At 41.4% G+C, this 24416-nt stretch overlaps 1 protein-coding gene across 1 annotated transcript in view; it reads right to left on the bottom strand.

The window, feature by feature from the left end:
- The window catches only part of PHACTR2 (phosphatase and actin regulator 2), a 176015-nt gene that overhangs the window by 38327 nt on the left and 113272 nt on the right, over positions 1 to 24416 (bottom strand). Inside the window, exons 3-4 of the mRNA XM_014939560.1 lie at positions 8317 to 8397; positions 5093 to 5251 (exon numbers count right to left, since the gene is read on the bottom strand). Of these exons, the coding sequence (XP_014795046.1) occupies positions 5093 to 5251; positions 8317 to 8397 (240 nt within the window). The remainder of the gene's footprint in view (positions 1 to 5092; positions 5252 to 8316; positions 8398 to 24416) is intronic.

Genomic DNA, 24416 nt, shown 5'->3' with positions numbered 1-24416 from the left:
CTTTTGCGTAAAAAAAGCGGTTACGTTTTAATAATATCTAAAATACCTAAAACACCTCCACTGTCAGCTGTGTACTTTTACCATATCTTGGTCTAGTGAAAGGCATGTAGGCTTCTACATTTCCCTATACTTTCTGTATACAGATGCTCAAATAACTGAATGGTTAGCTCATTACAATGACATCTAAGATCTTTCTGGAGCCACAATTAGGATACCTTTCCTATAAAAGAAAAGCTTTACAGATCAGGAGCTTTCCTCTGCCACTCAACTTTTGTGGGTGAAAGCTGGTGCCTCTCATGTCACCCTACTGGCACCAGCCAGCCTGGCTGAGTTAGTGGACAAGCTCTGCCCAAATACAGCTTTATCTGTAGGGTAGCTTTCCTTTTAAGAAGATTTGGATTCAGCCTCATTTACATAGTTCAGGTGATGAATTGAAGATATACTATTCTTAGAAGAACCGGTTTTAGCCAGCAGCAAATAACTCAGCTGGAGTGAGAGATTCTTTGGGAGTCAGGCAAAAAAGCATTACCCAAAAAACCAACCCTTTTATGTATGGTGCTCATAACAGTGATCTACAGAGCTCAGGAGTATACAGCCAGCTAGGCACACAAGAGGGAAGAAAGTCTGCCTTGTCTCTGACAGTGAATGGTTTGCACCATTAGACTTTTGAGAGAAAGCAGGCTCTTGCCTGAGTCCCTGGAAGATGAGGGTTACTATCTTAAATTCAACAGGTTTTGTTCCACTTTGGGGAAATAAAGCAAAGACCTCCGAGAAGAGGAACCTAGAAAATCTGACCTCGAAGAATGTTCCTTGGTAGACAAACTGAAGTGTTGGTCAGCAACAATGCATGCTCCTAAGACCAGAGCTTGTGCCTCCAACCTACTTTATTTTTTTTGTTACCCATGAGAAAAATAAAATATTAAATTTAATGACAGAGCAGGCAAAGTATAGAGGAAAGGACCCCTGAACCCAACATACTAAGGCCTGGAACTTTTGCCAGCTCTCAGATTAGAGTTATCCTGAGGGGTGAAAACATTATGTGCATGTATCCTACGAATTCATTTGGAAACAGGATTACAAATTGTTTCTTTCACCAAAGCACATGAGAAAACTTGAGAGGATCAGTCTTCTATAAACATTTCAGCAGCTTATGCTCCACATCACCCACAACACCCACAGCACCTGCAACGGAGTTCTGGCTTCCTACAATGCAATTATTTATCAGAGCAGCATTTAACACACCTAACTGATGGTATGCAAAATGAAACTTATTCCTTTTTTTCCAGGCAGTATCTTGCTAATGGTTACTGAGCCTTTCACTCTTCAAGCCCACGTTAACAATGAAATGTGGAACTACCTACCAAAGTCATGAAAAGATTTAGCTTGATATGATAAAAATGAGTAAACTCTAAGTTTAAAAACTGAACTCTGATACAAATTCAGGGTTCCTGGTACATCTGTGTGCCACAGGGAGGGTGGAAAGGAGAAAAGCTGCTCTGATACAGTACCAGGAGGTTTTACAATGTGCAGCATGCATGCTACGTCCACATGCTGTGTCTCTATGCCTAGGGAGGCAAACAGCAACAAATTTGACACCTATTCTACTGATGTGGCTTTTGGTCTTCTCCACACTGCTGTAGGGGGCAGGAGGCAGAGAGGCTCCTTGGATCCCCTTTGCGATGTTCATACCCCACCCGGGACCTGGAGTGATGGGTTCTGCTGGGGCTACTGCAGACAAGCACCACAGGTCAAGAGCCCTGGCACGATGGAAGAGTCCAGTCTGCTGCCCAGACAACCCGGGCATGCTTTGACACGCTGCCCGTCCCCTCGCTGCTCTGTATCCCTCCCAGAGTGCTCACAGAGAATGGCTACAGCTCAGCTTTCTGTTTTCTGCAAAAACTTCTCTTAGTGACTCCTCTTAGTCAAAACAAAAGAATTCAGAACTCAACCCAGTACAAACATAATGTGAAAAAATGATCTAGGAAAAAGATTTCTCCTCTGCAAAGCTTTATCCATCAATTACCTGTTTTATGTAAAACTGTCACCAGCTTCTTATTATCCTGCCATAAACGAGAAATTTCCTTTTAAACACCCTGCCTGGATGACTGACATCTCATCGTTACTACAAACAGGAACAGCTACACTATTAAATTGCCAAAGGGAATTTTTTCACCAAATACGAAGGGCACCCGGGAGCTGACAGGGAGCAGACGGGTCCACAGTTTACGGAGCTGCCTGGCAGCACAGGGAACAGCTTTCAGGGGTTGTCATCTTCACTTGCCTCTGCTCAACTCATTTTTACGTTGCACAGCTGAGCCTATTCTTTGCCCTGTTGATTCCGTGCTGCTGCGGCTCATGCTGAAACAACTTTCTTCCTTTAACTTCTTTTAACTCCTAATATATTCCACATTCTACCAAGCATTGCTGCCAGCCCTCACCCTATTATCACAATGGGCCTGTACCCCTAAGCTTCCAGCTCCAGTAGTCATCATCATATTTACGTGAGAAAGCCATTTGCAAGACCCACTTGAACAAGAGAGCAAGGAAAAGCCACCACTGTTTCATAAAAGCGTTTTAAAATAACCTCATAACTTTCAGGGGCTGAGATGCATTTTTTGGGACATTTTGATTCAGCTGGAGTTGGAACTGCAGCTCACTGTGCTACTGAACAGCAGGAATTAACCCTGTCTTTGGGTTCTATAAACATGGAAAGCGTATAGAACTTCCTTCAAGATTTACACTTGAGTTCATAACTAAAAAGCCTGACTTTAGCCTCAGCAAAGATGAACTCCTTGCATCCATTACTCCCAATTACCCAGCTAGTATTCACTCCACCTATCTCAGTTCTCACGATGGAGGGCTGTGACCTGATACACCAACACTTTTATGGTGTGAGCAGAAGACAGTAGGAGTTAGGTACTCCTGCTTCAGCTCTGGTTTTGATGCTCAGTGAGTAGTACTGGATTCGCACTGTGTAACACCGTTGCTGATGGGTGGAACTGATTCTTAACACCTTTACTTGGGGCAGACCATTCCTCTGCAATAAATCTATCTTTCCTTTCCAGGGGACTCAAGATGTTCATCTGCAGAAGAACTTGATGATTGATGTAAGAGGAAAGTATACTTGAAGTGTATTGTATCTTCTGTATGATCCTATTGACATTCTATGAAGCCTAAAATACGAATCTGCTCATTTTTTTTTGTTTTCCTTCTCCCTCCTCCCTATATACTTCACCTTCTGAGAGGGACAGGAGTGATAGCTATAGATTTTTCTGCACTGAGTCTCCTCCTGCACAACAATAATTTTTAATTTCTCCCTGTTAAGGTCAACACAATATACAGGGAGTGCAGACTGTAATAATGTGTTTGAAATAGATATTGAACCTTTCCTGCTTCACTGGAGTTCTACATTCTGCAAAGTCAGCTGGAGGGGATTTCAACATAGTTAGAAATGTGTATTTCTAAAAAAAAACCCTGTACCTTAGGAAAAATTCCAAGACCTGACAGTTCCAAAAGGCTGTATTTAGGGATGCATAAAATAATAAGTGGTCTGATCTAACCCCAAAGTTAACCTGAACCATTTTAAAGGAGTTTTCCATGGCTTTTATAACTCTTTTCCCCTGACCCAATACACATCTGGTTCTAGTTGGCACCAAAAGATAGACGTATTTAAATGTCATGAAAAAGGCTAATCTTGTATTTCTGTCTTGTTGGGAGACAGGAAGTACTAGAAATCTCATAAGAAAGGCAGTTCTCGGACATTCAGCCACTTTTTACACCAAAAAAAAACCCTGTACCTTAGGAAAAATTCCAAGACCTGACAGTTCCAAAAGGCTGTATTTAGGGATGCATAAAATAATAAGTGGTCTGATCTAACCCCAAAGTTAACCTGAACCATTTTAAAGGAGTTTTCCATGGCTTTTATAACTCTTTTCCCCTGACCCAATACACATCTGGTTCTAGTTGGCACCAAAAGATAGACGTATTTAAATGTCATGAAAAAGGCTAATCTTGTATTTCTGTCTTGTTGGGAGACAGGAAGTACTAGAAATCTCATAAGAAAGGCAGTTCTCCTCGGACATTCAGCCACTTTTTACATAGTCAAGTGATTTACATAGCTCAGAGAAGAATTCAAATTTTTGTATTAGCCAAACTGACCCTCTCAACCTCCAGAGGCTCATCCATCACTAGGTAGAGGTTACTAGAAGACACTGGAAAGGCTGCTCAGCCTAACAGCCAGCCATGAAGTTCTTGATCTTTTGTATCCTTGCTCTGTCCTTTAGGAAAATCCAATAAATGAAATAGTATTTAAGAACACTTTTTGACAGGGAAGAGAAGTGGTGGATTACTCAAAGGGCTAGAGAAAGAAAATAAAACCAGTCCAAATCTTGTAATTCCACATTAATCTTTACTTTTTTCGTAGTCAAGCTTTTGTTACCAAGGTAGATCTGAGTAAACGTAACAAAATTAATATGGACTTTGGGACTGCTAAATATTTACTACAATTCATCTATAGAAAACCCTACAGTCATAAAGTACATTTTCCATAAATGACTTCAATTTGGTTTGAGGTAGTGATATAGCCCTTGAATGTTTCTGAAGAGCTGTACTGTACCTGTTTAAGATTTAATGAAAACCAATAGGAATGAGTTGCTGAAGTTACTTTCAAAATGATACATGTTTTTTAAGTGGCTGAAACCCTTTGGAATTTTCAACCCATGAGCCACTTCTACAATGGTATTTGAGAGGTGATGTGTATGCACTTAGTGTCTTTTTTCACAAAAGGAAAACCTGAAACCAAAGCTTGCCTGTGGTTACAAGAAAAGGCTCGCACTGAATCTAGAAACCAAACATCCCTGCACCCATTTTCATGCTCAGACCACGCTTCTCTTTATGACCTTATTATATCCACAGCAAAAGGCGTGCCTACCAGTGACGAAATACTGGGGTTTCACAAGTCTTATCTTCTCAGCAGGTTCTGCTGGCATCCTTGTGGCAGAACAGAACTCACAGCATGTATCAGTGCTAATGGAAGAACATGTTAATATTTTAAGCAGGCAAGAAACAATTTGTGAAGAATGTGTTCATTTACCTTTTTGATCTTCTTTTTTTCCTTCCAATGCTGATGCTTTTTCTGATAAAGCCTCATTATCTCCACTGGCTTTTACTACATTTTCTTCCTGTATGGTTTCTTCACCAACCGCTATGGTGTGTCCATTTGAAGTTTCAAAATTTACTGTTACATCACCGTCTGAAATGAAAATTAAAAAGCTATTGTTGAGTTTAACTGTTTCCTTAGCACCTATTGACAACACACAGCATCCCTCTGCTTTCAAGTCTCCATGGAAGCAAAGCAGAAAGACTTACTGAAGTGTGAGAAACATCAGGCTGCAGATCTGCTCTGAAAAGTTAACGCTGTAAAGGAACTCTATAGGCTTCCAAGCTCTTTGGGGGGACCACTCTGCAGCAGTGGGCCTAGTTTTCAGGTCCAGGCTTCTGTCTGAACACATTCGCATCCTGTTCTCTTCCTCCCTGCATCTTGGTTTACACAGCAAAGAAATGTGTGCACAGACCACAACTGAGCTGCAACGTCTTCCAACAGGCCCCAAAATCTGGACAATTGTGAGGCAGAGCTGCAGGACCATTGTGGGGCATCCCAGTAGGTAGATCAACCAGGAATTCAGCCAGAAGTTCTCAGAATATGTGTGCCCAGTTAATGAATAAAAATAGGTCATGAAGTCATCATCTAGTCTTAAGAACGAAGGTGAGGTCTTCCTGTATCACTTATCATACCATTATTGAAATCTGCAAGTCAAATTCTTTCCCAGCTCTGATGATAATTTACTCACTTACCCAGACTGCCTCAGCTATGAGGATTATTTTTTTTCCAATCCTGATAAAAACTTCTTTCTCTTTCCCATTTGCCTCTATATTCCTGAAAAATGCTACATACTCTTGCTGGCTCAACAGTTTGCCCTCTTCCCTTATTTACCAATTTCTGTTCTCTGTTCCATGCATTTTAAAATTGCTGCTGATATTCCTCTCTGGTCACTTCTAAGGCTTTTTATCCTTACACTGCCCACACCTCGTTTGCACTTCACGTAGACGACTGGTTTCCGTCTGCAGGATTCTCTTGCTGTCCATTTAAAAATTATGCAAATCCATCTGGCGTCTCATTTGGTTCCTCCCGTTGTTTCTTCATTAATTGTGGTAATTCCACTCTCTTCTTCTTCTCCTCTTTCTTGCTGTATGCTATCAGACGTGGATGTTTGGCAGTTCCCTGGTTTTAACACAATTATGCAGCCTCTCTCCTACCCCCTTGGGCTGCTCCATGTGCTAAGCTGATGGTTCCATTCTCACCCACACACAAACTTCAACTTGACGTGTAAAATCTAAATTCTGTGCTCTTTACCTTGTCTCGTTCACTATAGCTGAGAGCTGCACAAGGCTTCCTTCTTACCTTACCATGACATTCAGGTTCTTCAGCTCCTTTCTTCCAGATGTTCATAAAACCATTCTTTCCTCTCTGCCTCCACATGTGGCACCCCCACCTCTTACCCATGTCATGGTCCTGCAAACACCTGCTGCCTCCAAGGGGCACTTGCCACCTTCCACTTCTTTCTTCTTCATCCCATGTGGAACTGTCACTTCTTCACAATTCTCACCTCTCATGTTTCAAGACTCTGTGTAATTTCCCCATCTAGCTTTCATCTCCATAGTCGTTCCTTCTAAGCACCTTCACACTGCTCACCCACTGTCTTTTCTGTACCTCCTTTTTTAGCACCTTCAAACCAATCTTGCCCTCTTTCAAACTCCTCCTTAAAATCTACAACTTCATCAGACAGGAAGCAACAAGGGCCAGATTGATGGCCACCTTAAGATGGGAGGAAGGAGAGAAAATTGTTCATCTTTCTGTGAGGGATTTGAAGTCCCATCCTCTTTTAAAAGTGGAGAGAGGGTCAGGGACACTGATGACCAAAGCATACACACTTTTAGCACAAATTATAGCATTTATCTTCAGACTGTTTGTAACCAACCTGAAACGTTAACACATTTCATTAACTGTCCCAGGAGTATAAATGCAATTTACAACCATCAATGGACAAACTCACACAGCTCCCCAGTAAAGCACACAGCAAAAAAAAAGTAACAAATTCACAAGAGGGACAAAGTGAGGTACGGAGAGTTTGCATTTCTTGTTTTAAGTCAAAGACAGTGGCAGAGACAAGTTGAGAAGCCAAGCTACGCTAAATGCCATAGCTTGGTAATTAGCGAAACACTGTAAAGACAAATGAGGCCACATGTCAACAAACCAGCCCTTTAATTCTAAATATCAATGTGTACGATACTAACCATACACATTGAGACTTTCATGATTCTTCAGCTCAGGCACAGTAACACAATTTCTAGGAGAAAAATATTTTTTGGAAATACTGGGGTTCCTAGACTCCTTGATAAAATGGTTTAATTTTAAACTACAGAAAATTATTTTACTCACTTGACTTTTGTTTCATCTAGATTTATGGAAGACCAAAAATATTAGAAAAATACCACTAAAAAACATAACCAGATGCAGCACAGTGGTGTTAACCGTGGTTTACTCAGGCTTTCTGAAACACAAGTATTGGTTAACAGATTTATAGAAGACCAAGAATATTAGAAAAATAGCACTAAAAACGCAACCAGATGCAGCCCAGAGGTGTTAACCGTGGTTTACTCATGCTTGTTGGAACACAAGTTCTGGTTAATACCAAGTCACTAAACCTTACAGCCTTAAGAAACATGTGGTGTCTTCCCCACAGTTTTATGTTTGTGCCATTTGTAAACGTAGTCCATGTGACAGCGGTGGGATTTGTACGATCCCACCACTGGTACTTTTTCATACCTGAAATGGATGCTACTGATATGGTTGGGGATGAACCAAAATTTCTCATGTTATACCCCAGTTGCTTTAGACAGCAGACCTTGATTCCAAAAAGGAGATTAATCACTTTAAACTTTAAAAAATTCTGCAAACAATAAGAAGGAACCACATGATTTACAAAATTCTGCAAACAATAAGAAGGAACCACAGGAGTCATGATTTAGAGGGAGCAACAAAATACTTAAGGATATGACCAGAAGTCAGATGGTGTATCTATAGCAGGAGCAGTTACAACTCCAACTCCAGTTTTTTGTCAACTAGCCCAAAGTATATCTCTCACACATCAGCTTTGTCTCCTCATATCTATTTATACCACCTGGAAACAATGCAACAGCAGCTTTATCATCCATGTTTAGCACTTAGGAGCTAAGTTCTAGGTAACGTGGTATCACCTTGCTCGGGCATTTCCTTCAGCACTCCCCTTCTTATCAGCTCCTCTCTGCTTTGTCTTGTCGAAATCTTCCTTTCCAACACTAAAGAAAAAGCACAGTTAAGAACAGATTTATTTTCATACTGCTGATGTTTGTGAAAAATGTAGGAAAAGATTAGTATTTTGTAAAGAAACCCTGAGAAATCTTGTTTCCTCTGACTCCGCGGAAGCAGTGGTCTGGGGGATTCATCTGAACCAAAGCCTTCAGCTGAGCCAGGCTCCATAAGGTTTCCTTTACAGTCAAGGGAAAAAAGCACTTCCAGAGCGAAACTGAACTCATCCTGGCATTGGCATTTAGTATGCAAAAGCACCTATTTACCATTGACTGGGGTGAGTGAGTAGCTCAGCTGGAGATACGTCCGTCTGCTTTGCAAATGTCCTGAGTTGGGAGAGACAAATCCTGCTCAGAGCAAGCAACTCAAAGGGTAGCCTTTATGACATACAAACCGTTTTAAAGGAAGAAAAATAACCAGAAGCTAGAAAGTTCTGTTCTTAAAGGGAACAACATCCTCATCCAGGCTGGTTGGCTTCCATGGAAAAAAATGCAGCATCCTTTTTTTTGGGTTAAAAAAAGAAGAAGAGTACAACACACAAAAAAAGACTGTGACATTAAACATTTTAATTATTATGTTTATTTCCCACGGGAAAAAATGCTAAATAGTTTTACAGGGAAAAGCATTCACAGATGGCAAAATAGAGTAACTCCCCACTGCACCCCACCGCCAAACCAATACAGTTTTGGTCAGTGCTTTGGGAGGCCACTGTAATGATCCACAGAACCATGGTGCACAGTCCATAAAATGTGAGCATCACTTGTAAAAGCCTGTCTTAACCGTTAGGAAAAGTTCATCTCCCATCCTGATGCTGTTTACATGTGGACATCAAACCCCAAGCGACAGTCAGAGCCCAAGCCGAGGGCAAAGCTTCAGCCGTGCTGGACTTTATCCTATTAATGCTATGGGATAGGCTTATTTATCTCATCAACTAATTCAAACACTCCGGTAATCCAATTACTCTCTAGGTCTAATTGCTGTATGCAGATTAAACGCTGCAAGAAGTGTTTTCCATCTCACTTGGGCCAGCCCAGTTGGAGGGAGCACCCGTATGGCGAAGCAATGGCCCCCGTGAAGGTGTGGAGAGAGGTGCTTCAGTGCTTCTGAGAAACTCACCCTCCAGCCACAGCAGCTGATGAACGTCTCTCCCCACAGCAGGTAACCCCAGCTGCACCCCACCGCCAAACCAATACAGTTTTGGTCAGTGCTTTGGGAGGCCACTGTAATGATCCACAGAACCATGGTGCACAGTCCATAAAATGTGAGCATCACTTGTAAAAGCCTGTCTTAACCGTTAGGAAAAGTTCATCTCCCATCCTGATGCTGTTTACATGTGGACATCAAACCCCAAGCGACAGTCAGAGCCCAAGCCGAGGGCAAAGCTTCAGCCGTGCTGGACTTTATCCTATTAATGCTATGGGATAGGCTTATTTATCTCATCAACTAATTCAAACACTCCGGTAATCCAATTACTCTCTAGGTCTAATTGCTGTATGCAGATTAAATGCTGCAAGAAGTGTTGTCCATCTCACTTGGGCCAGCCCAGTGGAGGGAGCAGCCGTACGGTGAAGCAATGGCTCCCGTGAAGGTGTGGAGAGAGGTGCTTCGGTGCTTCTGAGACACTCACCCTCCAGCCACAGCAGCTGATGAACGTCTCTCCCCGCAGCAGGTAATCCCAGCTGCTGACCTGCAACCAGGCTGGCTGAACCCAAGCCGCCCAAAGGCATCCCCCCTCACAGCTTCCCACTCCCCTTCTCCACCAGGGAAGGGGACGGTTGAACAGAATTTCACTGAATTTTTAGAGTTGGAAGGGACCATAGAGATCATCTAGTCCAACTCCCCTGCTGAAGCAGGATTGCCTAGAGCTTGTCAGAGCATGTTACTCAGGGCTGCATCCAGGCGGGTCTTGAAAATCTCCAGAGAAGGGGACTCCACAACCTCCCTGGGCAGCCTGTTCCAGGGCTCTGTCACCCTCACTATGAAGTAGTTTTTTCTCATATTTGAGTGGAACCTCCTATGTTCCAGCTTATACTCATTACCCCTCATCCTCTCCCTAGCAACTGCTGAAAGGAGTCTGGCTCCCTTCTCCTTCAAACCACCCTTTAGGTACTTATAGGCATTGATAAGGTCTCGCCTCAGCCTTCTCTTCTCCAGACTAAAGAGTCCCAGCTCTTTCAGTCCTTCTTCATAAGGGAGGTGCTCCAATCCTTGAATCATCTTCATTACCCTTCGCTAGACTCTTTCCAGTAGCTCCTTGTCCCTCTTGAACTGGGGAGCCCAGAACTGGACGCAGTACTCCAGCTGTGGCCTCACCAGTGCAGAGTAGAGAGGGAGAATGTTATCAAACATGCTGACGTTTGTTAAGTGTTCAAGTTGAGGTACCTTTTCAGGTGTGATTTCCCACATTAAAATTGTGATAAATAAGAAAACCAAACAAACGACCCAAAGTACGACGCAGTACTCCAGCTGTGGCCTCACCAGTGCAGAGTAGAGAGGGAGAATGACCTCCCTTGAGCTACTAGCCACGCTCTTCCCTCTGCAGCCCAGGATTCCATTGGCCTTCCTGGCCACGAGAGCACACTGCTTGCTCATTGTCATTTTACTGTCTACCAGGACCCCCAGGTCTATCTTTTCAGAAGAGGAAGCAGATTCTGCGCTTCCCAGATTTACAGCACTGGGTTTATTCCTCACCTGGCAAAGTGCGGGCATTCAGCAGATGCTCCACATGGGATGCATCTCCCTGCCAAAAAAAGCAGTGACTCCTGGCAGAAGAAGTGGGGGCCATGACCATTCTGACTAGCCCAGCTCAAACCACCCATGCCTGTGAGATCAACAGCTCGTGAATGCAAACAGTACTGGTGCACGAACATGTAACTTGGTCTGTGTTTATAAATTCAGGTACTTTGTGGGATTTGTCCATTAAAGGTCAAACCTTCACAGCATCCAAATCACATCTGTCAATATAAAGGAAGCCGTGAGGGTGGCTGCAGACCCTCTGTGTAAGCCAGCCTCCTTGGGGAGAGCCTGGCAGCCTGAACTGGGATCAGGTGAGACTGCCTTGGGTCCCAATCCTAAATTATTCAGGAGCTCTTCCAATTTTTCCGCATTACTTTGTAAGGTATATGCCTCTATATATGTGTCTCTCATACACATCATTGGCATGGCAGACAAAGCACAGGAGCATAAATTATTCAGGAGCTCTTCCAATTTTTCCCCATTACTTTTTAAGGTATATGCCTTCCAACTGTCTCTCACACACGTCATTGGCATGGCAAACAAAGCACAGGAGCGTGTCCTATTCCTGCAAAGAGTTTTTAATGCAGGTGAATATATATATATTCTCTTATTATTATTTCAGCTTTACAAATATAATTGACTTCCTACTATTTTTCCTCTCTACTTCCTTTTTACATCTGTTTTCTTGGGGACAGTGAAATGAGATGATGTATTTATTTGTGGGACTTAATCCACTTGAAAACAAGGATGCTCTTCCCATCAAGTTCAAGAACATTGAACCAGACCCCCCATCAATGTCTCTCTCTAGTTTTCTATGCATTTTTTCAGTTCTACAACATTGAATTAACATATGTATCGAATTAATTATCATGGGAAATGTCAATTGGCATTAAAAGATATTAACTCCTTACACTTTTACTGGAAGACCTCAAAGCATTTTATTAACATTACTCAGGTTTCATAACATCCCTCAGACATAGCTATCTCCATTTCACAGATTAGAAAATTTATGAACAGATAAGAAGCTTAAGCCCCAATCCTTCATCATCTAAAATGCTAGCCATGAGTGGTGTTTTTATTTAAACTGATTAAGCTCAGTTAATTCAACTTGAAAAGACAATTTATTTAAAATATTATTTGGCCCATGGAAAGAACATTAGAAATCATACTAGTATTCACTAGGAGTATCATAATTCTAATTCCTTCAAAGAAAAAGGCAGAATTTTAATTTAAGGCAAAGTGACCAAAAATATGTCCCCTTGTCTAAGAGGAATGAGTAGCCTGTCTACTTATGAACCTGTACTGGGTGCTACCTAACCAGGGTGGATTCATTATTATAACACGTTGCTTACTACAGACTTTGGACTATACAATACATTTCACGTTTACACAGTCAAGTATTTTGATTATCACAGTCCAATTGCACTGAGGTTTAAGGGTCTCAAACTACTCAGCTAAGTTGATCACATTTGACTGCTGTTATGTTTCAGTAACCTCTCTTGAAGTAAGAGTTACAAAATCAAGCATTCAGAAGTCAGGAAACATCTGAACGAAGGCTGATGGGTGTGCAGATGGTACAGCTTTTATTTGCTTGTTTTATATTTTACCTTTGCCATCCCTGCCTCGTTTAGGATACAGACTGCGCTGTGTTTAATGAACAGTTTCTTTACCTAAATTTTTAACCTTACCTTTCAACCTAGCACCCAGACGTCACGCGAGGAACAACCTAAACCTTCATTTAAACAGAAAACTCTTAGTTTTCACAAACGTCACCCCAGCAACTGAGTGAACCAAAGACAACATGTTTTTCTCCTTGATGCCCATGTGAGATGTGTAAAGATGCTATCATGACTGTATACATAGGATATAGCATAGAAAGATTAAGTCATATTATCAAACATGCTGACGCTTGTTAAGTTTTCAAGTTGAGGTACCTTTTCAGGTGTGATTTCCCACATTAAAATTGCGATAAATAAGAAAACCAAACAAACAACCCAAAGCATAGGAATTCTAGCTGAATTGCCTACTTATGGTTCAAAATATCTAAGCAAAAGAAGCGAAGCTATGAGCATTGGCCATCTGCTGCTGAGATAACGGCAGTGACAACTGTAGAAACACCCGAGATGGGTGTCACTGTGTCAGCTCAGAAATAGTTCGGCCTCCTGAGTTCCATACAGGCAGAGGGCTATAGCTCGGTGCTTCCACCATTGTCCCACTTGTCATGTTCACCACCCCCATCATGACTTCATCGTCAGGGTCTTCCTCCTTCACTTGAAGGAGTTTAAACTTCTTATCTGTGGTTTCCATGACCTAACTCTCTTCTCCTCCTCCTTCTTATAGTAGACCTTGCCACAATATGCTACCCATTTGCTTCTCCCGTAAGCACCCCTTTGTCTCTCTATTCCTGCTGATCATCATTTTTGCAATCTCTGATCTTACAGAGATCCTAGATCTCAGGAGTAGATGACTAGTGCTACTCCCGACCAAATATACGATAAATACTGTTAGCTGTACCACCATCCTTAAGCCGAGTGACCAGCTGATCTTAGTACTACAAATCTTTTCTGTATACAATAATGTGTGTATATATATCTCTGTGAATATATATATCTTAACATATATCAATGATATATATAGATATATACATGTATATACAAAAGCATGAATATATAAAGCATTTCAACATTAACATCAACACATTGTTCGTAACATTAAGCAATAGTAAAATGGAAATAATTTCCCTACCTGTGTACATGTGAGTATTGAGATCACTAACATAAATCAGTCAGTCCTGACTGTGAGTGTAACTGGTTATCAGCCCTTGCCTGCTGAGGAAGCCTGAGGTGAGGTGGGCTCCACTCCCAGACATCATGCTCCAGCAGACTCAAAAAATCCCATGTCAAAAGCCTTCCCCTACTGCAGCCACAAGCAAAGCTTGCCCTGATTTCAGGTGTAACCGTCAGAAAGTATGTGAATTAATCACACTGTATGCAATGTTTACTCCTTTACCTGAGTAAATCTTACTCATCCAAAGGATGCCACGAACAGTTGTATTTTTAGACCAATACAAATCATAGTAAGACTAATAATAAGAACAGTTTATCTCAAAAAGCAGTCTCCCCCCACCACCACCTCTAAAGAGACTGCTCGGTGATATCCAGCAGCTACAAACCTCCAACAGCCTTAAAACCCAGAGATTCTGGTTGTTCTCCAGTCTCTAGTTTTGTTCTTCCAAGTGAAGTTTGAGAGAACTCTGATTTTTGATTTCTCTCTGACCTCGTAGGTGCTGAAATCACCTTCTGCTCCCTGTCTGTGTATGCTCTTGCAGTGGAGCTTTGAAGCTGCAGCTACTTCGTGCCAACACACAAACTGCTGCCTTCTTTTTCTTCACTGCAAAACGCTGCAGAGGGGAGAAACCCTTGAGATGATGCCATCTTCTGTTTGTTTTTATTTAATTTTGAAAGCCCTCAAGGCAGAAAGCATACCACCAGTGCCCAGAGAACATATTTCCTGAGACACAGCATGGAAAATAAGTTGCTAAAGGAAACAAAATTCCATCCATCATTCCCACATTGGCACAAATATTTCCACATCTAGTCCCCCATCTTTTTTTTTTTTTGATGTTTGTGGTATTTGCTGTTTACTAACATCTTTCAGTGGCTGGCCAAAGAGAGTCACATGAGATTTTGTCAAAGTGCTGCACAGTGCATGCCCTGGCAAGGCTGCAGCAAGAACCAAAAAGCCTATTGAAACCCCAGATAAAGCAGTAAGAGCTCTTTCCAATAGCCCAAGTTCTGTCTGAGAAGAAACTCTTTCTCCAGCTTTATCCAGATTTATCAAGTTGCAGCCCTGTTAGGAGAACAGGCAATAAATGTGACGATCGTTGCCCTGTCCCATGGTCTCAGGCCAGGAAATGGGCTTCCTGCATGTAAGAGGCAGGCACGCACGCACACGTACATACCCATACCCTGTTCCATAACGTAAATACATCTCTCATTGAGTAGCCCGAGGAAGAGGATTTCCTGTAGACAGGATTCCTATTTTGTATGGATGTTTTCCCATTTCCTTCTCAAGTTAGATAAGCAAGTTTCTTCTGCTGCGTCAGTTTGAACGCAGCAAGGGGCAACCTGCCAAGTAAATGCATCTTCTCGGCCTCCGCTGGTCCTGGGTCTGTTTCTTCAAGAAATACAGGGATAACTTTTTAAATATTTTTCCTCCCCCTGAAACTACCATCTGAGGGAGAGTGAATGCAATAGTCTGTTTCTTCAAGAAATACAGGGATAACTATTTTTTAATATTTTTCCTCCCCCTAAAACTACCATCTGAGACAGGGTGAATGCAATGTCGTTTTCACAAACGTCACCCCAGCAACTGAGTGAACCAAAGACAACATGTTTTTCTCCTTGATGCCCATGTGAGATGTGTAAAGATGCTATCATGACTGTATACATAGGATATAGCATAGAAAGATTAAGTCATATTATCAAACATGCTGACGCTTGTTAAGTTTTCAAGTTGAGGTACCTTTTCAGGTGTGATTTCCCACATTAAAATTGCGATAAATAAGAAAACCAAACAAACAACCCAAAGCATAGGAATTCTAGCTGAATTGCCTACTTATGGTTCAAAATATCTAAGCAACAGAAGCGAAGCTATGAGCATTGGCCATCTGCTGCTGAGATAACGGCAGTGACAACTGTAGAAACACCCGAGATGGGTGTCACTGTGTCAGCTCAGAAATAGTTCGGCCTCCTGAGTTCCATACAGGCAGAGGGCTATAGCTCGGTGCTTCCACCATTGTCCCACTTGTCATGTTCACCACCCCCATCATGACTTCATCGTCAGGGTCTTCCTCCTTCACTTGAAGGAGTTTAAACTTCTTATCTGTGGTTTCCATGACCTAACTCTCTTCTCCTCCTCCTTCTTATAGTAGACCTTGCCACAATATGCTACCCATTTGCTTCTCCCGTAAGCACCCCTTTGTCTCTCTATTCCTGCTGATCATCATTTTTGCAATCTCTGATCTTACAGAGATCCTAGATCTCAGGAGTAGATGACTAGTGCTACTCCCGACCAAATATACGATAAATACTGTTAGCTGTACCACCATCCTTAAGCCGAGTGACCAGCTGATCTTAGTACTACAAATCTTTTCTGTATACAATAATGTGTGTATATATATCTCTGTGAATATATATATCTTAACATATATCAATGATATATATAGATATATACATGTATATACAAAAGCATGAATATATAAAGCATTTCAACATTAACATCAACACATTGTTCATAACATTAAGCAATAGTAAAATGGAAATAATTTCCCTACCTGTGTACATGTGAGTATTGAGATCACTAACATAAATCAGTCAGTCCTGACTGTGAGTGTAACTGGTTATCAGCCCTTGCCTGCTGAGGAAGCCTGAGGTGAGGTGGGCTCCACTCCCAGACATCATGCTCCAGCAGACTCAAAAAATCCCATGTCAAAAGCCTTCCCCTACTGCAGCCACAAGCAAAGCTTGCCCTGATTTCAGGTGTAACCGTCAGAAAGTATGTGAATTAATCACACTGTATGCAATGTTTACTCCTTTACCTGAGTAAATCTTACTCATCCAAAGGATGCCACGAACAGTTGTATTTTTAGACCAATACAAATCATAGTAAGACTAATAATAAGAACAGTTTATCTCAAAAAGCAGTCTCCCCCCACCACCACCTCTAAAGAGGCTGCTCGGTGATATCCAGCAGCTACAAACCTCCAACAGCCTTAAAACCCAGAGATTCTGGTTGTTCTCCAGTCTCTAGTTTTGTTCTTCCAAGTGAAGTTTGAGAGAACTCTGATTTTTGATTTCTCTCTGACCTCGTAGGTGCTGAAATCACCTTCTGCTCCCTGTCTGTGTATGCTCTTGCAGTGGAGCTTTGAAGCTGCAGCTACTTCGTGCCAACACACAAACTGCTGCCTTCTTTTCCTTCACTGCAAAACGCTGCAGAGGGGAGAAACCCTTGAGATGATGCCATCTTCTGTTTGTTTTTATTTAATTTTGAAAGCCCTCAAGGCAGAAAGCATACCACCAGTGCCCAGAGAACATATTTCCTGAGACACAGCATGGAAAATAAGTTGCTAAAGGAAACAAAATTCCATCCATCATTCCCACATTGGCACAAATATTTCCACATCTAGTCCCCCATCTTTTTTTTTTTTTGATGTTTGTGGTATTTGCTGTTTACTAACATCTTTCAGTGGCTGGCCAAAGAGAGTCACATGAGATTTTGTCAAAGTGCTGCACAGTGCATGCCCTGGCAAGGCTGCAGCAAGAACCAAAAAGCCTATTGAAACCCCAGATAAAGCAGTAAGAGCTCTTTCCAATAGCCCAAGTTCTGTCTGAGAAGAAACTCTTTCTCCAGCTTTATCCAGATTTATCAAGTTGCAGCCCTGTTAGGAGAACAGGCAATAAATGTGACGATCGTTGCCCTGTCCCATGGTCTCAGGCCAGGAAATGGGCTTCCTGCATGTAAGAGGCAGGCACGCACGCACACGTACATACCCATACCCTGTTCCATAACGTAAATACATCTCTCATTGAGTAGCCCGAGGAAGAGGATTTCCTGTAGACAGGATTCCTATTTTGTATGGATGTTTTCCCATTTCCTTCTCAAGTTAGATAAGCAAGTTTCTTCTGCTGCGTCAGTTTGAACGCAGCAAGGGGCAACCTGCCAAGTAAATGCATCTTCTCGGCCTCCGCTGGTCCTGGGTCTGTTTCTTCAAGAAATACAGGGATAACTATTTTTTAATATTTTTCCTCCCCCTAAAACTACCATCTGAGACAGGGTGAATGCAATGCAAACCAGTTCTCATTTCAAATTCTAGCCTCACAGGAAGCAAATACATGCAAGTAAGTGGTTCCATACCTTACATACATGGAGTTTAAAAACAAACAAGTATCTTCCTACAGCTCTGGGGCTTCCTGATAGAGAAACAGTGCTCCAGCATGTAAAGACATGCTTTCACTGCAAGTTAGCCTGATTTGCACTGAAAAGCTACAGCTTATTCCTGATGGAGCTGGGGCCAGCACCCTGGCTATTTCTGGGATTTCTGGGGACACAACCCCTTACAGTTAGTGCTGCAGATCAGTACAATTTATCCCTATGAATTGTCAGAGTTGGAAGGGACCTCTAGAGATCATCTGGTCCAACTCCCCTGCTAAAGCAGGATTGCCCAGAGCACATCACTCAGGACTGCATCCAGGCAGGTCTGGAAGATCTCCAGAGAAGGGGACTCCACGACCTCCCTGGGCAGCCTGTTCTAGTGCTCTGTCACCCTCACCTTAAAGTTTTTTCTCATATTTGAATGGAACTTCCTATGTTCCAGCTTGAGCCCATTGCCGCTTGTCCTATCACTGGAAACCACTGAAAAGAGTCTGGCTCCAACATCCTTCAACTCACCCTTTAGATACTTTATTCTCTATACAGAAATGCGTGGGGAGGTCATCTGCACTTCTGGCCAAGACAGAGGAGGAACTGCAGGAGGGCACTGGAAGTCAACACATAAAATGACTTATTTTGGTCCACTCCTACGAGTGTTACTAATACTATTACTGGGCAACCAGCATGACTGAAAAACCTACCTGGCCCACAACTGGCTGTTGGCAGAGGATGGAAAGTACAGCCAGACTTGGAAGAAAAAGCTTTATATGTAGACAGGAGGGCAAACAGCCATAACACCTAAGCAAGACTACGAATCATATTTGCCTTGAAGATGTTCTCCAAATCTTTGCTCTGTAGAGATTCATCAGTGCTTAGATACGTTCTCCTTTCTCAACATAAAAGCTCTGGGAACTGTTCTTCTACCACTGCCGCACAGCCAAATACCTCAATTTGTAGGTTATATCTTGCAGAGTCATAAGGGGTGAAACTCTCATATGAAATTTAGGGGGAAAATAATTTGGGACCCTTTTATTTATGTTTAGAACTCTTACGATTCATATCATCCAGGTTTACTTTCTTTCCCTCTCCCTAGCTTAGCGAGCCGGTCTTGCTGGTTTTGAGGTGACAGTCAAGATCTTCAGATATTACAGAACTTAGAGCACAATTTTAAGAGAAAAAAAAAAAAAGCACTAAATATTGTAATAGTTGTCAAAATGCATGTAAACTGGGACATACAAATACAAGCTGATATACTGAATATATGAAATAATATAAAAGTTATGAAAACCTGAAATTCCCCATGGCACTATGTTTGTATAATTCCACCCAAATAAATTAAATTTTATAGTGTATCAGAATGAATAAGCAGAACTTTATTAAAAATAAAGCATATGTACTCCTTAGAGAAAAAAAAATAAAAAATCAATCTACTGAATAATGCAAAAATATCAAGAATTCCCAAACCTCTTGTATAACATCTTAAGTTCGGTTCACCAAGACAGGCACTGCATTTTGTATATTTACTCTTCACAAACTATACAGGCTCCGAAATACTGTAGTCTGTATTATTCAGAGCATTAGAATGGTTTTGGGGGTTTTATTAGCTGTTCTACGTTACATTATTAAATATATTAGTAGCCTTCACTGTCTAAGAGCTCGAGTACGTATTACATGGTTATCTGGCAGGATGCTAGCTAAACAATGAAGTAAAAAAATCAAAGGTTTTTCAAGGTAATTTAAAAGTCTACATAGGAGATGATACTTCTAGACACACAAGATACATTAAACACTTGATAAAGTGTGTTTGGTGATTTTTTGCCACAAAGGACTATAAACACACAGTCTTCTGACTGGACTTAGAGCAGGGACATCCCTCCTCTATGGAGGAGAAAGTGTTACCTCCTCCTCCTCCTGCATTGAACTCTTCCCATCCCCTACACAATTTACAAAGATGCTTCACTGAACAGATAATTAACTTCCACTTTTCAATACATAATTATATCTAATCATGTATTCAATCGACCAAAAGAGCTCCCACTTACATGATCTATGAACTATACTTATCTTTCACTGCCTACTCTGTTCTTCTTCTGCCAATTCTCCTGACTTCTATGGATTTCTGTTTGCGCACTGATGCTCTCCATTTTCAAGAAAAGATTGATCAGAAAATAAAGCTTTAACTTTGAAAAAAAAAAGACAAGGAGGTCTAAATTATTCTTTTAGTTTCCAGACCTGAAAGGCAGTGCTGCAAAACAACAGCTGAAATGAAAAAAAAAATTAAAAAAAATTAGGTTGTCTAAATGTTAAGAAGTCATCCAAAAGAGTGGGTCTGGTTTTCCTCTCTGCTTCGGAGGGCTTTATTAGTAGTAATCCAAGCGATAACCTTTGCTGAAGAGTGAAAACTACTCCTTCTTGTTATGTTTTTCCTGGATTTGTTTTCAGTTGGATCACGTTTATGATCTGCTCATCACAAAACTGGTGCCAGTACACAGGAGGCAGTGGAAGTACCTCCACCAGACACAGCTGAGAGAAACGGGATGACAAATTATCACTTGAAAACGACTTCTGAGGTCGTTAAGAGGGACACTGCTTCCCAATAACTACCTCCTTCCTAAGAGTAATAAATGCAGCTACGCATTGAGAGCACACAGTGGCAAAACCAGAGATTCAGAACGTAAAATATTATGCACCTTCTGCTGTAATGCCACTAGTACCTCAGCCCTGATGGTCAAGGTGTATGAATACAGCAAGGTTCAGGGGAGATAAAAAACCCCTGTTACAAACTCCCCTAGCTGTATGACACCTGCAAAGGATCTTTTGTGGCTCAAAGTTTGTCTATTTGTATCTACAGCATAATTTCAAAGCTTGATTTTCATTACAATTTTGAAATTATTTAATGTTTTCTGTCCGTTACACCTACTGTGAGGCACCTCCATTTCTCAGGTGCTCACCTTGAGATAAACTGTCCTCAACTCCACCCGCAATCAGTGCCAATGGGAACTGTGGGCTCTCCACACCCCTGAAAGGACTTGAGGGACCACACCACCATAAACAGGACAGGCAAATTAAGCACTAGCAAGTAACTAAGGAGGCATTTTTGGAAATGCTGACCTTCATTTCTTTAAGTTCCTCTTATGTAAAAGAAAACCAAACACATGCTTTGCCTTGGTATTATAAGAATGGATGTGTCACGCCTGTAAGACTGGACTGAGGCCTCTAAAGAAATATGGTACTACATAAGAAATACTGTATTTAACATGAATTTGCCAGATACTGATTTGTAAAAAAAAAAAAAAAAAAACTGCAAAATGACACAAGCATTATTATTTAATGGCATAATAATTTAACACATGCTAATATGTTGTGACAGTTTGGGGAATCTCTGTATACACAGCTTATGAATGATGATTATTCTGGAGAATTCACTGCATATAAAAATCACATACCTGTCCAAACGTAGCTGCCGAACATCCAGGAGTCATTAACTAGAAATAACTTTGCTCAAGCAGTATGATGAAAGTACTGGAGAAGCTGAAGGAAACTGGAAGCAGTGAAGCAAACAGCAGACTGAAGGGATTTTTTAAATTGCAGTAGTGGAAGTAATTGAGGGGGTTTTGTTGTAGGGTACCCAGGAAAATAATAATAAAATAAAAAAACAAGAGAGAGACTGAGAAAAGGATTTGAGGATCTCAGAAAGACTGTCCAAATCTTCAGCTGGTATCTGGAGTGATGATGGCACCAGAGAAGATGGCTTCTTTTTGCCTTTTGTGTAAATAAAGCATGTTTTAGAAGTTACACTGCAAAACGACAGCGTTCCTTGCTGTAATTGTCAAGGGTTGCTATGGGTTTAAAATGTCAAGCAGTCTACTCCTAAGAGTTCAGAAGAGCCTACTGAGGATACCTGAGGAGATTAGCATTGGGTTTATTGCCTAGAGCCATGGAAGACAGGGCTTGCACTGTGGTAATGAGTCTGAAGAGCTCATAGATGCCCCCTGGACTCTGATTAGGCTCAATTTCAGAAAAGCACAACATCAAACATCTGAATCCCAAAACCAAAGTTTGGGATTTTTCTAGAGAAAGCTTTGGCCAGAGCCGTGACACACAGAGACACACGCACATATATGCAGGATGGCATTCAGTTTCCTAAACGTGGGTGTCTACAGCCACTTGAGATGCCCCAGGGTTTTGGGGATGTCTTCACAGGGATGGCAAATACGATACAGAACCTTCTGGGAGAGCAGCCAGGACACCCCAGAGCATCTCAGGAGGCACCAAGGAATTGCGTTTAGCTAACTGAATCCCAGCCCTCAACCTTCCTCTTTTTCAGAAGGAATACAATCCAATCACAGCATTTTATTTCAGACCATTTTTCAAGCTTTGCCAATGGGGGAGTGAAGGGGTAGAGCAGCCTGGGTGAAGACAGTGGTAGCAAATCTGATCCTGATTTTTCTGCTGGGCACAGCCACACCTGCTTCTCCCCTCTGAACAGACCAAACTGTTCCCCGGGAAGGCAAAGTATGTTTCATAATCCAAGTCACTGACTATCAGGAGGACACAGACATTTCCAACATATTTGAAAATATGTCACATAAAGCCTAGTGTTTCTTGGTTGAAAGAAAAAAAAAAGGGTACTGTCAACATCAAAGGAATATCACATATAATGTACAGTTAACACATAAACTACATATTTTTGGTGATAGGTTCAGGACAGAAGCTGAAGAAGGTTAGGGTTTTCCTCACCAAGGATCAAACTGTTTTTCCATATGTCAAATACTGTGCCTAAATAATCCCTGCCATCTAACAAGCTCCAAGAGCTTTTCTAATATTACTCTGCAAAGCCACCACAGTGTTTTCTACTATTTGCCACCAAAGGGCCACAGACATACCTGCCGACGTTTCTCTGAATTTGTCACTCGTCTTCTTCTTCCGCCATTTCCACGGTTTAAAGATTTTGCCAATGGTGGAGAGTTTGCCCTTCCTCTTGAAGGGGGGAGTTTGGGATCCTGGGGCTGGTCCATCCGAGTTAGCGATTGAAGCCTTATCCAAGCCATCAACTGTTCAAACAAGAAAAATAAAGGTAACTGAAGGATGCACCCCAAAAAGGTACCCGACAGCTAGCATTTCGCTGTGTCCTGTGGTCACTAGCCAGACCCCACCTAAGGTAGCCCTGGGCTCAGCATCTCAGCTGCAGCAGGCTAGAATCTGCTTCTCACCACGCACATCTGGCACCTCTGCACAGTTTTTCATCACTACTGAAGAGTTTCTTTCAACACGTATTTGGGTGACTTTTTCTTTATCTTCAGTAAAGCTGAATAACTAGCTGTCATCATATAGAAAACAAAACCCTTACAATATAAAACTTAAACTATTTTCTTCCGAGTAGAACAAATCCTTTCTTAAATGAGCTCTAAAGATAACTGTTCTGGCAGTGGAATGGAAATAGGTCTGTTTGATATCCCTGGTAATCAGTCATTCGCAGCACAGCCTGCCATGACTCAGACTTCTTATTAACAAAACGTATTTAACAATAAGCTTTTGGGCTGTAGCCAAAATTTAACGAAGGATTACTTTTCTGCAAAAACATATTGAGTGATACGAAAGCCAATATTTATCATTGATGGCTGTAACATCAAGTTTTGTGAACCAAAATAAGACTCATTCCACAACATGCCGTAGCATACAGTTAAAATAAACTTCCCAGAAATTTCCCCGAGAACTCTACTATTATCTATTTCTATTTAAGAGCTGAGGTTTCTTAGTGCCTTCCATTCGTGGGGCTGCAAACACTTCAAATACGCTTCATTTTATTCACGTGAGCAGCTCCACTGAAGTAACTGCGATTACTTACGTACATAAAATTAATCACAGGCTTAAATGTTTGCGGCATAAGGGCTCTGTAATTGCTTTCATTCATCTAAACATTCTAATTATAACCAATTCAGAACAGAGTTGATGCCATTGTCAACAGTAATAGTGATAATCATAGATCATTAAATCAGAAAGTGCTATTCAAAGAAGGAAATATCACTGTCCCCATTTTACAGATGGAAAATATGAAGCACAGAATTGTTAAGTGCTTAATTTTATGTTTGCCAAATGGCTTCCTGAATCCTGGTCCTGTGTCCTAGCTGCTAAAAAGACACATATTCAGACACATAGCATCATGGTGCAATCTTATTATTCTGTTTCTCAGACAAATGGCATTTAATGAGTCCTATATTTGTCCTAGACTTTAGATTGATCCAGGATGCTAAAAAAAAAAAAAAAAAAAAAAAATTCTCCTAAATGAAACCTGGTCTCTTTCCTCAATGGAACAAAATTAGAAATTCTTTATTTAGTACTA

Source organism: Calidris pugnax, unplaced genomic scaffold (genome assembly GCF_001431845.1).
Source record: "Calidris pugnax isolate Ruff unplaced genomic scaffold, ASM143184v1 scaffold57, whole genome shotgun sequence".
Lineage (NCBI taxonomy): Eukaryota > Metazoa > Chordata > Aves > Charadriiformes > Scolopacidae > Calidris > Calidris pugnax.
This window is presented reverse-complemented; position numbering and strand designations above follow the sequence as displayed.